This window comes from Chlorocebus sabaeus, chromosome 22 (genome assembly GCF_047675955.1).
Source record: "Chlorocebus sabaeus isolate Y175 chromosome 22, mChlSab1.0.hap1, whole genome shotgun sequence".
Lineage (NCBI taxonomy): Eukaryota > Metazoa > Chordata > Mammalia > Primates > Cercopithecidae > Chlorocebus > Chlorocebus sabaeus.
The window spans coordinates 47,024,868-47,039,523 of record NC_132925.1 but is presented as its reverse complement, the minus strand read 5'-3'; the positions used below and the strand labels follow the sequence as shown (position 1 = coordinate 47,039,523).

Here is a 14,656-nt window from a genome sequence, read left to right as displayed (position 1 = left end):
ATCAGAAGCCGTGAGCTAGGGTGAGGCCAGGCTGCAGACAAGGGTGTCCCAACACACTGTCCTGGAAACTGGGCCCAGCCCCCAGCCTGGGAAGATCCCTCCCATCACACTCCTGTGCAACCACAACTCACCTGCGATGAGGGTGCTGCTGGCTGCACCCTGCCCCGCCCACACCGCGAGCGCTCTCTGGAATCACGACCGAGTTACCCAGCACTGAGCTCAGACCTGCCATCCTCACCTGCCCTCAGCTCACCTCAGCGAGCGCAGCTCCTCCACCAGAGGCAGGTGGGAGATGCGGACATGGATGTGGTTGGTGATACGGTCGTACTTGGGGTACATGGCCAGTACCACCTCCAGGGCAGCCTCGTCAAAGATCTGCAGCAGCTCTGCCGGCGCCTCAGGCAGGAAGTAGGCCAGCACGTGCTCCCTTGCTGCCAGGTCCTCATAGTTCACCACCAGGCTCTCACGATTCTCTAGAGGGAGGCATGGTGGGAAGAGAGTTAACGAAGCATGAGAACCGGGCTGGACGGCAACAATGTCTGTGTGAGAAGTGAGGCCTACCCACCCTGACCATTGACTTTGACCTAGAAAGTCCAGCTTCCACTTCTAGGTCTACCACACTTCCGCTGTGACATAGCCTGAGCTTCAACTCTCCACTCCATAAAATGGGCCTGTCACATCGTGTACAAAGTTGCTGGGGGGTTAAACACGAGCAGAGTGCCTACAGAGCTATAAACACAAAATGCCTTACAAGAGCCTAGAAGAAAACCTATGAATAAACTGTCAAACACAGGACAAAAAGCAGGGGAAGGAATTGCAGGAATCAAGATCTACACGTCCCTTTTAAAAGTCAATTCCTGGCCGGGGACGGTGGCTCACACCTGTAATCCCAGCACTCTGGGAGGCCAAGGTGGGCAAATCACCTGAAGTCGGGAGTTCCAAACCAGTCTGACCAAAATGGAGAAACCCTGTCTCTACTAAAAATACAAAATTAGCCAGGTGTGGTGGCGCATGCCTGTAATACCAGCTACTTGGGAGGCTGAGGCATGACAATCACTTGAACCCTGGAGGCGGAGGTTGCAGTGAGCCAAGACTGCGCCATTGTACTCTAGCCTGGGAAACAAAAACAAGAACGAAACTCCGTCTCAAAAAAAAAAAAAAAAAAAAAGGACAATTCCTGTTACATATATCAAAGTAGTAATCCAGATTTTTATATAAAATCTGTCCATTTACAAGCTTGTCAAAAAAATGCTTTGGTGGCCCAGATGTGGTCACTGCACAGCCAGCAGGAGAGCCCTGCTGCAAAACTCAATACTTTTGGTTTCTCTGACAGACCTCTCAGTCACATGCCCTGTGCTTCACGTGTTCACTGGGTTGGGACAACTTTCTGTGGGAAGATTTATGGAGGTGCTACAGGGGCTGAGGCGGGAGCTGAGGAAAGCCACACCTTTGCACATGTCGCTGATGCGCTCCTTGAAGACGTTGTGGCCGTGGCTGTCCACGTGGGTGCGCAGGAAGTTCTTGAAGCGGTGGTGGATCTCCAGCCGGGGACCCGCCATGCTCACCCACTCGCGCACAGAGTGGCCCTTGAGATCCTCCAAGTTCTCGATGCTCTCGATCATCTCCTCGTCCTCCTCGCCGTCCTCTGTGGCCCGCTCCACCTGGCGGCGCTTGCGGGCAGGGCGCTCCTCGTCCTCCTCATCGCTGTCTGGGGAGGCATGAGACACCTGCTACTGCAGTCATCTCCAGCACCTCTACTCCCCTCCCGGACTCCTTCCCAGCTTCCCAGCCCCTCGGGCAGGCAGGCACCTGGACTTACCGTACAGGAGCCCACGGCGCATGCGGCCCAGGCCCCGGCCGGCCTCCCGGTCGCGCTGCCGCATGGCCCGCTCTGCTGCCTCCCTCTGACTGGCCGTCAGCTCCTCTACGTCCTCATCATCCAGAGCCAGTCCCTCGGCCTCATAGGCGTCCAGCTCTGGGATGGCACGGTAGTCCCTGAGGGAGCCCCAAAATAGATGTGGTTACTGACCAAAAGAAAAACCCGAAGCACCAAACCCCATCCAGGAACTGGGCCTGTTCAGTAAGGTTCAGGAGCCCCAGTGTGGGTAGACTCAGCACTTCCAGGTCAGAAACACAGAAGGCTCAGAAAATATCTCCAATGAATGAACAAAACACAATCTGTCCATATGATGGATGATGCAGCCTTAAAATAGGAAACTCTGCCACATGCTGGCACATGGATGAACCTTGAGGACATGATTTTGAGTGAAAGAAGCCAGGCACAAAAGGACAAATCCTGTATGGTTCCACTCATTGAGCAGTCAAATTCATAGAAACAGAAAGTAAAATGATGGTTGCTAGGGACTGGGAAGAATGGGGAGTTAGTGTTTAACCGAGACAGAGTTTCAGTTTTCAAACTGCAAAGACTTTTGTGGATGGATGGCGGTGTGGCTACACAACAATATGAATGTACCTAATGCCACTGAACCATACACAGAAAAATGGTTAAGATGGCTGGGTGCCGTGGCTCATGCCTATAATCCCAGCACTTTGGGAGGCCAAGGCAGGAGGATCACTTGAGCCCAGGAGTTCAAGGACAGCCTTAACATAGTGAGACCCCAGCCAGGCGCAGTTGCTCACGCCTGTAATCCCAGCACTTTGGGAAACTGAGGCAGGTGGATCACGAGGTCAGGAGATCAAGACCATCTGGCAAACACGGCGAAACCCCGTCTCTACTAAAAATACAAAGAAATTAGCCAGGCGTGGTGGCAGGCGCCTGTAGTCCCAGCTACTCGGGAGGCTGAGGCAGGAGAATCACCTGAACCGGGGAAGCGGAGCTTGCAGTGAGCTGAGACTGCGCCACTGCACTCCAGCCTGGGCAACAGAGCGGGACTCCGTCTCAAAAAAAAAAAAAAAAAAAAAAAAAGAACATAGTGAGACCCCCATCTCTATAAAAATAGAAAATGGCTGGGCACGGTGGCTCATACCTGTAATCCCAGCACTTTGGGAGGCCAAGGTGGGCAAATCACGAGGTCAAGAGATCGAGACCATCCTGGCAAGCATGGTAAAACCCCACCTCTACTAAAAATACAAAAATTAGCTGGGTGTAGTGGCACACGCCTATAGTCCCAGCTACTCGAGAGGTTGAGGCAGGAGAATCACTTGAACCCGGGAGACAGAGGTTGCAGTGAGCTGAGATTGTGCCACTGCACTCCAGCCTGGTGGTGACACAGCGAGACTCCATTTCAAAAAAAAAAAAAAAAATAACCCAGGCCTGGTGGCACATGCCTATAGTCCTAGCTACTCAGGAGGCTGAGGTGGGAGGATTGCTTGAGTGCAGGAGTTTGAGGCTACAATGAGCTATGTTCATGCCACTGCATTCCAGCCTGGGTGACAGAGTAAGACCCTGTCTCAGAAAACAAACAAACAAACAAACAAACAAAATGGCTGGGCGCAGTGGCTCATGCCTGTAATCCTAGCACTTTGAACCCAGGAGGCAGAGGTTGCAGTGAGCCGAGATAGCGTCACTGCACTCCAGCCTGGGCAACAAGAGTGAAACTCCATTTCAAAAAACAAAAAAACAAACAAAAACGGTTAAGATGGTAAATTTCGGGCCAGGCGCAGTGGCTCATGCCTATAACTTTGGGAGGCTCACAAGATCAGAATTTGAGACCATCCTGGTCAACATGGTGAAACCTCGTCTCTACTAAAAATACAAAAATTAGCCACGCGCAGTGGTGGGCGCCTGTAGTCCCAGCTACTTGGGAGGCTGAGGCAGGAGAATCACTTGAACCAGGGAGTCGGAGGTTGCAGTGAGCCGAGATTGCGCCACTGCACTCCAGCCTGGCAACAAGAGTGAGACTCTGTCTCAAAAAAAAAAAAGGTAAATTTTGTTATGTGTATTTTACCACAATTACAAAAGGGGAGGTAGATCTCCAGAGAGGTTCTATGCACCCAGTAAGATAAAAGAATTCAAGGAACCACAAAACAGTAGACCAAAAGGCTTCAGAGAGCTAACCCAACTCCCTGTGAGGGTTGGAATTCTCCCTGTACTTTCCTCATCTCTGACTATGCTGCCTTCAACAACCTGATGTCCTGGCTTCTACGCAGTCAGCCAAACCAGCCCTCTGAAATGGCCACCCACTGTCTCAACCCTTTGAGCTACTCCAAGATCATCAGACACACATTTTCCACATTATCTTCCTTCAGACACTGAAGAGAAATAATGCCTTAATAAGGCACCCAATGAGTGCAAAGCACTTCCCTGCAGTGTTCTCTTTCCTGAGAGGGAGATACCGTCATTCCATCTGAAAGATGGGGAAATGGGTAGTTGAGGAGAAGATGTGATTTTTGCCTATGGTTGCTCTGCAGACCTGGGTGTCAAAATACAGTCCAAGCCCGGAGCTCCTTCTCCCATGCCATACCGCCTTCCCAAGACAATCCCCTTGAATTCTCCTTTTTTCAAGTTAAATGGTGATAAGAGAAACTGCTATTTTTCTGCAATAAATGTTGTCAAACTACTGTCAGAACACATCTTTTTATGCTGTTGATGCCCCAAACAGAACCTAGCCAGGCAGATATCAGAGTTGACCAGGTCTGATTTCTTCCGTGCTCCCAGGGAAAAGGTATCGGTCCAATTCTCCTTGGATCTCAAGTCACACAAAATGCCCTCAGCAAACTTCTAATTGGTTCATACAAAAAAAAAAGGTAAACTGGACATCAAATTTCAATTTTTGCACCTCAAAAGAAAACATTAAAAACATGAAAAAGACAAGCCAGATTGAGGAGAAAATAACTGCAAATTACATGTCTGATAGAGGACTTATATTCAGAATAAGTAAAAAACCTCTTACAACTCAATCATAAAAAGCCAAGCAACCCAATTAAAAAGTGGGTCCAGGATTTCTCTGAAGAAGATACATATATAGCAATCAAACGTACGAAAAGATGTTCAACATCATTAGCCATCAGGGATGAGATGCCACTTCACACCTGCAGGGATGGCCAGAATTAAAAAGACCAGTGTTGGCAAGAACATGGAAGAGTGGAACCCTTGTGTGTTGCTGGTGGGAATGCAAAATGGTGCAGCTGCTTTTGAAAACAGTCTGGCAGTTCCTCAAAAGATTCAACACAAGACCAACAATCTCACTCCTACATAGCCAACAGAATTAAAGACCTGTTCACATAAAAACCTGTAACGGGCCAGGTGCGGTGGCTCACACCTGTAATCCAAGCACTTTGGGACGCTGAAGCAGGCGGATCACCTGAGGTCAGGAGTTCAAGACCAGCCTGGCCAACATGGCAAAACCAAAACCACGTCTCTACTAAAAATACAAAAATTAGCCGGGTGTGGTGGCAAATGCCTGTGATCCCAGCTACTCGGGAGGCTGAGGCAGGAGAATTGCTTGAACCTGTGAGGCGGAGGTTGCAGTGAGCTGAGATTGTGGCAGTACACTCCAGCCTAGGTGACAGAGCAAAACTCAGGGAAAAAAAACAAAAACAAAAACACACACACACAAAACAAAAAAAAACACCTGTAATGAATGTTCATAGCAACATTATTCATAATCGCCAAAAGGCTTGAGGAACCCAACGTCCATCAACTGATGAATGGATGTGTTATCTCCACACAAAGAAATATAATTCAGCCACAAAAAGGAATGGAGCGCTACACATGCAACAACACAGAAAGACCTTAAAACCACACTAAGTGAAAAAAGCCCATCACAAAAGGGCATATATAATATGATTCAATTTATATGAAATTACCAGATTGGAAAATCTAGAGACAGTAAGTGGATTCTCAGTTGCCCGTGGGTTGGGTAAGAACTGAGAATGAACTATAAGCAGGCAGGAGGGACATCAATGGGACAATGGCCCTGTTCTTACACTGGATTGTGGTGAAGCCTGCATAATTCAGGAAATTTACACTGAATTTGCATTGAATTGTATTTTTGCAAGGGGTAAACTCTAAAAAACTATAGCCCAATAAAAATTTTTTTGAAAAACCACAAAAACAAATGTAATTGGGCTCAGCTATCCCTCAGCTACCTCTACCCAGAAGCCCCCTGCCAAGGGCCTCTCACTCTCTGAAGGAAAAGAGAAGCAAAGAGAAAGGGTCAAGACAGGGAGAGGACACAGCGGAGGAGGAGCATCCGGCCTGAACAACTCCACTGGGCAGAATGGGGAAGCCGTCCAGGCCCCATGCCCTGACCCCAAGTCCAGGGTGGATTTATCCAAAGACTCCTCATTCCTTCTACAGTCTACAGCATGTGCAGTCTCATCGTTGGGGGTGGTACTGGTAACAGCAAAGATCCATCCAGTCTGGAGTGCCCTTGAAAGCCCCTCAGCTGTCTGACATCCTAGGGATGGCAGGACGCCCTGCACAGTACTCTCACACACGCTAAGGCTGGAAAGGCACAAAAGGAGCATCTCCACGAGGCTCCTGGGCATTCACACAACTCCGCTACTGACATATCTACCAGATCCCAGCTGGAAACGCAGAGTAAGGCAGGAGTAGAAATCTAGCCTTGCTCATGCGCAGAGCTTACTCCACTCTCCTAGCATTAAGTCTTGATAACCTATTTATGTATTTATTTATTTATTTTTGAGACTGAGTTTCACTCTTGTCGCCCAAGCTGGAGTGCAGTGGCGTGATCTCGGCTCACTGCAACCTACACCTCCTGGGTTCAAGCGATTCTCCTGCCTTAGCCTCCTGAATAGCTGGGACTACAGGCATGCACCACCATGCCTGGCTAATTTTTTGTATTTTTAGTAGAGACGGGGTTTCACCATGTTGACCAGACTGGTTTCAAACTTCTGACTTCAGGTGATCCGCTGACCTCGGCCTCCCAGAGTGCTGGGATTACAGGTGTGAGCCACCATGCCCGGCCAACACATGTTTACTAATAAACAAGACCATTCCTAACAAAGGGCATGGTGCACATTACGTATAATAAACGGTTGCTGATTGACTCTAAAACTTTATTTATCAGATCCCTCCTCCCCCATGCACCTTTCCTTCAAAAAGTTACCAAGAAACACTGGGCTTCCTGCTTCCTGTCTTTTTGAGTTGCAGTCCTCCAGATTAGAGAGCTCTGCATTACCTGGGGTGCTTATGGAATTAGGCTTATCCAACCCTTAGGGTCTAGTCTTTCTAAGTTACATACAGTAAGTTAAAGAAACCTATGTCATGGCTCTGTAAACCTGTCTCCCCAGAACCCTGGATCAACTTGTGCTCAAAGGCAAGAATGCCATCAGATTCATTTGCTCCCAGCTCCCAAAGCCAGGCCACCAGACACACAATGGGCTCTCTGCAAAATTGTCTGCTGAGTCCAGGGCACTGATTGAAATTACCTTTCCATGCCATCTCCAATGAGCTCCTCTCCATCCTCTTCTTCCTCCAGGGGCCCCTCTGTGCCTAGGAGCCCCTCAGACTCATCCTCAAAGGGTGGAAGGTCACGGCCAGGGCTGGAGGTCAGGGCATCAGTACGCCGGGAGCTTCGGCCAGGGCTGGAGGTGATAGGATCATTGCCTCGCCTACGCTGGGCCGGGCTGGATGCCATGGTGAAGGACTCCGATGATTCCTGCAAGAGAAGGTGCCGCTGTCAGAAACCTAAGAAGCTGGTGAGGCATGATACAGCTTCCTTTTTACTATGAGGGTTCTTCCCTCCTCTCTCTCCACCTGTGACTCTTGCCCTCCAACACACCAATCCCCTTCCAGCCTCCAGATCTTTGCCCTTGCTGTTCTCTCAGCTGGAATGCTCTCTGCTGGGCAATCCGAGCCAGTGCCTTCCAAACAAATAGGAGGCAGCTCAAATAGCGGGTCACCCACATCACCGTGCTTTCTCCATGAAAAACCACTGAGGTTATGTCATTTGCCTATTTACCTGTTTATTGTCTACTATCTCCCCCTTAAGCATTAGAGCTATTTCAGCACACACAGTGTGCAAGGTATTGTCATAGAGATGGCATAGAAGAGCCACCAAAACAAGAGGTCTGGAACTCAGATGTGGAACAGACAGTACACAAGACAAAGGGACAAGAAGGTAATACGAAAGTGTGGCGTTCAGAACAAGGATCATTGGGAAATTGAAAAAAAAAAAAAAGTTTTAAGAAGTGCAGTGAGATGGGGGCCTGTCTTTTGTACACTCAGCCCCAGACATACAGATGGCGCTCAATAAGCACGTGTGCGGTGAATAAAGGACAGGGGTTGAGCGGGTCGGGCGCGGCTTAGGGAGCCCAGGGCCCCAGGTCAGTGGTGGGGAGACGAGTCGCCAGGTGGCCTAGCGTCACGCGGGGTGCAGGCGAGAAAGCAGCTGCGCCCCAGAGCCTGGGGCCCCACCTCACCCAGAGCGCCGACCCGGGCCGGGGCAAGAGTACGGGAAGCGCGCAGCCTCCGCACCCATGACCCCGGCGCCCGCACCATCCCGCCCGCCCCGCGCCAGCGCGCTCACCGCCATCGCAGTACCACGATCCTCTCAGCCACTCCAGCAACAACCAGGTTTCGCGCGAAAAGTAGCTCACGTGACCCACCAAAGCCGGGTAAGAGCCCTACGGAACGCGACGTCATGACGTCGGCGTCCACTGGCGAGCAGCGGGGACACGGAGGGGTGGGCCAAAGAGTCGGGTCCCGCCCACGCCGCCCGGAGGTCCCGCCCAGAGCCTGAAGGTGGGCGGTGGGGCGCTGTGCGCGTGCGCTCTCCTGAGCTGGCGTGGGAGCCGGGGTGGAGGTAGGAGCTGTCGTTCCAGGGTCCCCCGACGACACTTGCTGGCTACGTGACCTCGGTCACACCAGGGCCATTTTACTCACAAGGCAACAGAGGTCCAGAGCCTGGTTTTCTGACGCCTTCTTACTGTCTTAGGAGCAGAATGTTTTAACTTCTCCCAAAGCTCAAAGGCTCAATGCTTCAAGCAGCTGGACAACTCTGGGATTTTGTAGGAGGTCACATCTGAGGCTTTAGTAGGAGTTATCCTTGCCCAGGGGAGCGAAGACGCAGGGAGAATGTTACAGATAGAAGGATGCCATGTGCAAAGCCGCAGAGGGCATGGCACGGCCCGGATGTGCAAGCCCCTGCCTAAGAACTAAGGCTAGGAGCTTATGATGCCGGGCAATGGACAAGACTTGAGGGAGAGAAAATCCGGATCAAAAAAGAGCTAGATGTTTTTCTAGAGAGTTTGACTATTCTGTATTCTGAAGGCAATGGAAGACCATGGAAGCATTTTGAGCAGGGTGAGACGTGAACCGGTGTGTGTTTTAGAATCCCTCCAGTTGCTACCAGGTGGAAGTGGATTGAACGAGGTTGAAGGCAGCAAATGAGGAGGTTGTTGTGTTTCTTGTCTAGTTACAGGCAGCCTTAGTGAGCAGAGGCAGACGTGAATCGCATCCCTCTTAGCCAGGCACTTTGTGCAGTGAATAAGCATCTCTGCATGGGACCCAGGGTAGGGGCAGGAGTGATGAAGAGAACTGGAAATACAAGATGTTTAGGAGGTAGGATCTTTTTTCTTTTTCTTTCTTTTTTTTTTTTTCTTTTTGAGACTTTTACAGAGTCTTACTCTGTCACCCAGGCTGGAGTGCAGTGGCGCAATCTCAGCTCACTGCAACCTCCGCCTCCCAAAGTGATTCTCATGCCTTAGCCTCCTGAGTAGCTGGGATTACAGATGCACGCCATAATGCCCGGTTAATTTTTGTATTTTTGGTAGAGATGGGAATTCACCATTGTTAGCTAGGCTGATCTCCAACTCCTGACAAGTGGATCTGCCTGCCTTGGCCTCCCAAAGTGCTGGGATTACAGGCGTGAGCCACCGTGCCCAGCCAGGAGGTGGGGTCTATTGGTGTTGGTGATTGAGTACAGCAAAAGAGGCATGCAGGATGACACCAGGATCCTGGTTTAGCTAGGGGAATGATAGCTGAGATGGGAACGCACAGGAAGACCAACAATAAGGGGGAATAAGATGAGTTTGTTTTGGGCTGTGCTGAATGTGGGCTGAGGGGACATATCCAGGAAGCTGTTGGATATCCATGTGTGGGACTTGAGGGGGAGTTTGGACTGCAGCTGTAGATTGCCTTGGGAGTGGTTGTATAATCCAGAGTGAGTGTAGGGAGACGAGAAGGTCTAAGCCTGGGACCTGGGAAACCTCAACAGTTAAGAGACACCAACAAAGGATGTGAAGGATGCACCTGGGATACTAGGAGCTGCTGAGAGTAAAGTTGAAGAGACTGCATGGGCTTGTGTTAGTTATCTATTGCTGCATAAAAAATTATCCTGGGATGGCCAGGCACGGTGGTTCACACCTGTAATCCCAGCACTTTGGGAGGCTGAGGTGGGCGGATCACCTGAGGTCGGGAATTAGAGACCAGCCTGGCCAACATGGAGAAACCCTGTCTCTGCTAAAACTACAAAATTAGCCAGGCATGGTGGCGCATGCCTGTAATCCCAGCTACTTGGGAGGCTGAGGCAGGAGAATCACTTCAACCCTGGAGGCAGAGGTTGCGGTGAGCTGAGATTGTGCCATTGCACTCCAGCCTGGGCAACAAGAGTGAAACTCCGTGTCAAAAAAAAAAAAAAAAAAAAAAAATTATCCTGGGATTTAGCAGCTTGAAGTAATTAGCACACATTATCTCAGTGTCTGTGGGTCAGGGATCTGGGCATGATGCTGCTGGGTGCCTTTTCTTCCAGGTCTTTCAAGGCTGCAGTCAAGGTATGGGCTAGGGCTGCGGTCTCATCTGAAGGCTCATCTTGAGGAAGATCCCCTTCCAATTTTCTTCACATAGGATTCAGGTCCTCATAGGCTGTTGGACTGAAGACTTAGCTTCCCACTGGCTCTTGGGTGGGGGCCTCTCCACAGGGCAGCTTACAGCCTGGCAGCTGGTTTCTTTCAGAGCAAGCAAATAAGAGAGAGAGGCCATTCAAGACAGATGCCATGTTTTGGAAGTGATATTCCATTACTTTTGCCATATTCTGTTAGGTAGAAGTGAGTCCTGATGTCCGGCCCACACTCAAGGAGAGGAGATCCTAGCAGGGTTGGGGATTATCAGGAGCCCTTCCAAAGGCCACTGAAGACAGCAGTCGAGATGGTGGATGGGGTCAGCTGGCTGCCCAGAGGTCATCTGATTAGGACTAGGAGCTGTTAGTGGCCCTGGCGATAGCAGATCTGGGATGGCCGGTGTGTCTAGAGTCAGACACCACATTGAAGTGTGTTGACAGGTAGGATACAGGGAAGTGAGAAAGGTGAATGTGAGTTACTAGTTGCAGGCTGGAGCGCTTTTATGTCACTCAGAGATGTATGGGTCAGAGAGGCATTCCCAGGTGTGGAATGGACTGTGAGAGCTGGGACAGGCACTGGAGTAGGATGTGGCTTTTTCTCAGATGAGAGGTTCTTGGGCATGTTTAAACACTGGTGGAGGGGGCAGGATAGGAGAGATGGAAAGGTGGGTGGGGTGAGTAGGCAGCCTCTATTATGGCCCTCGCCTTCTGGTATTCACACACTTGTGTGATCTCCTCCCAACAGCATAGGACAAATGTGGTTGGATGTTACTTTGGAGATTCAGTTACAAAAAGACTGCAGCTTTGCTCGCTCTGAGGAAAGGCAGCATCCCTGTCTTGAGGACACTTGGGCAGCCTGGGACAGGCTTGGGGAGTAAGGAGCTGGGATCCCGGCCCACAGTCATGCTGGACTTGCTCCAGGACACATCACCTTGGGGTTTGCTCTTCCCACATCACTAGGCATCCATTGCTGGGGCATCTGCTTCAGGACATCGCTGAGGACAAGTCTCCTCCCCTCTCTGGTTCCACCATCTGTAGCCTGCGGCTTTCATCCTCAAGGGCTCCATGCGACCGCTGCACATCCAGGTACCACATCTGACCCATGTAATGAACCAGCTCAGCTCATGTAATGAGCCAGCTGCCCATGGGCGTGGGTGTGAACTGAGGCAGAGGAGCTGCTGTGGCAGTGGTAGGTGATGTGGATCTACAATGGATTTGTTAGTCTCACAGTGGATTGCTGCTAGGCCTACCCACCTGAATTTACATCTTAGAGGGCCTGACAGAACCCAGTTCATGAGGGGCAGCTCTGAGCTCTGGCCTCATGGTCACTTGATGTCCCCCAGTCATCTCTACCAGGGTCCAGTAGCCTGGCAGCGCTGCTTTGTGAATGGTGTCTGGTTCTCTACTATAGTTGGCCTGGTCTTGCTCCAGAACCCTAGGGGGTATACTTTGTGGTTTTCCCACCAGAGCTTGTTGTAAGCTTCACACAGCATGTCTTCCCACTGGGTATGCCTCTAGTATCATGGGAGCTGTGGGTCCCATAGCCTGAGGGACAGCCTTTGATGTCATGTGACCCCGAGATATGTGGGTCAGAGCAGCATTCCAAGGTGTGGAATCTTCTACCTCCAGAACCTAAAGAGGCCTCTAAGCATTGTGCTTGCTCCTCTGGGATGGAGTGTGCGGGGGGATGTTCTGGTGTGCCCCAGACCACCAGACCCCTACAAATCTCACTGATGTGGCAAGCCCCTAATTCTTCATAGGGTTTAATCTTCTGCCCGTTGGAGCACATATGTCTCATCAGGTTTTCCATGTACTTGTCACCACCTGCTCATCTGTCCTGATTAGCACATTGTCATTGACACCGTGAACCAGTGCAGTGTTCTGCAAGACGTTCAGATGGCCCAGTCCCCTTCAGACTCTGTGATGACAAAGGATGGGAATGGTACCATTGGCCTGGGACAAGACCGTATGTGTGTACTGTTGGCCCTTCCTGTGAATGCAAATGGTCCCTGATAGGGATGAAAAAGTATGGTGATCAGATGGAAGGCTATACCCTGAGGCTGTGCTGATCTGTCTGTGCTAGCAATGACACCTGCACGGCACCTGTGGTCAGGGCTACCACTTGGCTGAATCTGCAACAGTCCATTGCCATTCTGTTTATTTTTATAAGGTCAGACTGATGAATTAAATAGGTTCATGGTCGGGGAAACCCTCCCATACATCTTTGGTCTTCAAGGGCGGCACCAATCTCCACCATTTTCTCTGGTGTGTGATGTTGTTTATGTGCTTGCTCTCTTGGCTGGGGTGGGTAGTGGTGATGGTGGGGTCTCACAGGCTTTCACTTGACTTTTACTACTATCACTCTTACCCCATAGACCAAGGAACCAGTGCGGGCATTTTGTTTACTACACAGGATGTCTATCCCAGTGATATATTGAGCTTGATCTTGATGGTCATATGACAGTTGCACCCACTTTGCTTCTCACGCCTAAGCACTACCATCTGGCTTCTGTTATTTGGAGATTGCCGTCATCCCCATGGCTATCAGGGAGCCCAGTTCTGTAGCAGCATCTCCTACTGTCAGCCATGGCCACCCCTGAGCCTGATGTAGGGCGATGGAGAACCTGAGAGTCAGATCTGTCCTATTAAGCTACTTTTCATTTAACGTTGCAGATGCCACACTCTGTCCTGTGTGTAGTGGATACTGCAGTGAATTAGCCACTGCCTCAGTTCTCAAATGGAGAGAGGTGAAATAGATACCTTCAGTTATTTCACAAATACAACAAAATCCCACAGAAACCTAGATATGGGTCCAAAACTCAAGAGAAGAAAATGCAGAATTCTCCAAGTCTCAAAAGGGAGAAAAAGAAAAATAGAGGGTGTAAGATTCTTCCCGGGGCCTGAAAGCTTAAGGAGATGAATAACTCCTCCCTTCCGAGGCCCAAGGCACAAGGCTACTTGTGCCAGCAAGATAGCAGAAGCAGGATAAGAGCCGGCCAGAAGATACCTACCCTGGCTGGAAGACACGTACCCATGAAGATGGAGAAAGAGGCCATCCGGGTACAACGTATCAGTTATGCCAGACTAGGGTACTTCCTGTTTACAGGAGACTATAAAACCTTTGCCCTGTCCTCACTTGGGGCTGATGCCATTTTAGGCCTCAGCCCACCTGCACCCAGGCGCTCATTAAAACAGTATGTTTTTCCACACCGCCTCGTGTTGTCTGTTGGTGCGCTCTCAGGGTTCAAACTGATACAAGAACCTTACAGAGGGTAGTTATCAGGCCTGGTCACATATGTCCCATGACTTCTCCTTCCTGGCACATGGTAGGGTGGCAGTTTCCTGCCCTCTGGAGGCTAGAAGCAGTGGCCAATTGAATGTGAGCGTGAGTGATACGTGTAACTTTCTGGCAGGCCCTTGAGGAGCCACTGGATTCCCCACGGCTCATTGTGTCTGTGGTCATTCGTGATTACGCAGGCCGCCATTGCCCAGCCTCTCTGGCGAATACAGAAACTGAAACTTAGGCTATGCACATTTGGGTGCAGTCCAGGCTGGGAAAGTCCCAGATGAAGTCCCACAGGATCACAAGGTGGTTTCTTCCCCAATCTCCCTGTGTTTTTAGGACAGGAGCAAGGAGGAGAATGGGACCCAATCTCATTCCAGCCCAGCGGTGCTGTCACGAGGTGTGAGTCTTCGGGGTGCCTGTAATAACTGGGTGCCTACAATCTCTGCCAGGCTCTGAGTCAGCCTCAAGATGCTGCAGGGGACATCCTGCAGCGTGGCTCTCTTGGCTCCGTCCTCATGACGCTGTAATTCTATAATACAGTGGGGAGACTGGACGGGGAGGCAGTTAATGAAGACAATCAGAAGAGAATTAAGATGCTTGGAAG

General features: G+C 50.4%; 1 protein-coding gene across 3 annotated transcripts in view; it reads right to left on the bottom strand.

Annotated features, from left to right (window-relative positions):
* Positions 1-14,656, bottom strand: part of MCM2 (minichromosome maintenance complex component 2) — a 33,005-nt gene that overhangs the window by 15,396 nt on the left and 2,953 nt on the right. For 2 of the 3 annotated variants that reach the window (XM_073009805.1, XM_038003463.2), the window contains exons 3-6: positions 7,357-7,586; positions 1,820-1,995; positions 1,448-1,708; positions 254-473 (exon numbers count right to left, since the gene is read on the bottom strand). In XM_073009805.1, coding sequence (XP_072865906.1) covers positions 254-473; positions 1,448-1,708; positions 1,820-1,995; positions 7,357-7,565 — 866 coding nt within the window. In that variant the 5' untranslated portion in view covers positions 7,566-7,586. Of the gene's footprint in view, positions 1-253; positions 474-1,447; positions 1,709-1,819; positions 1,996-7,356; positions 7,587-8,456; positions 8,582-14,656 lie in introns of those variants that run through there. The other variant, XM_073009804.1, reaches the window with a different exon arrangement.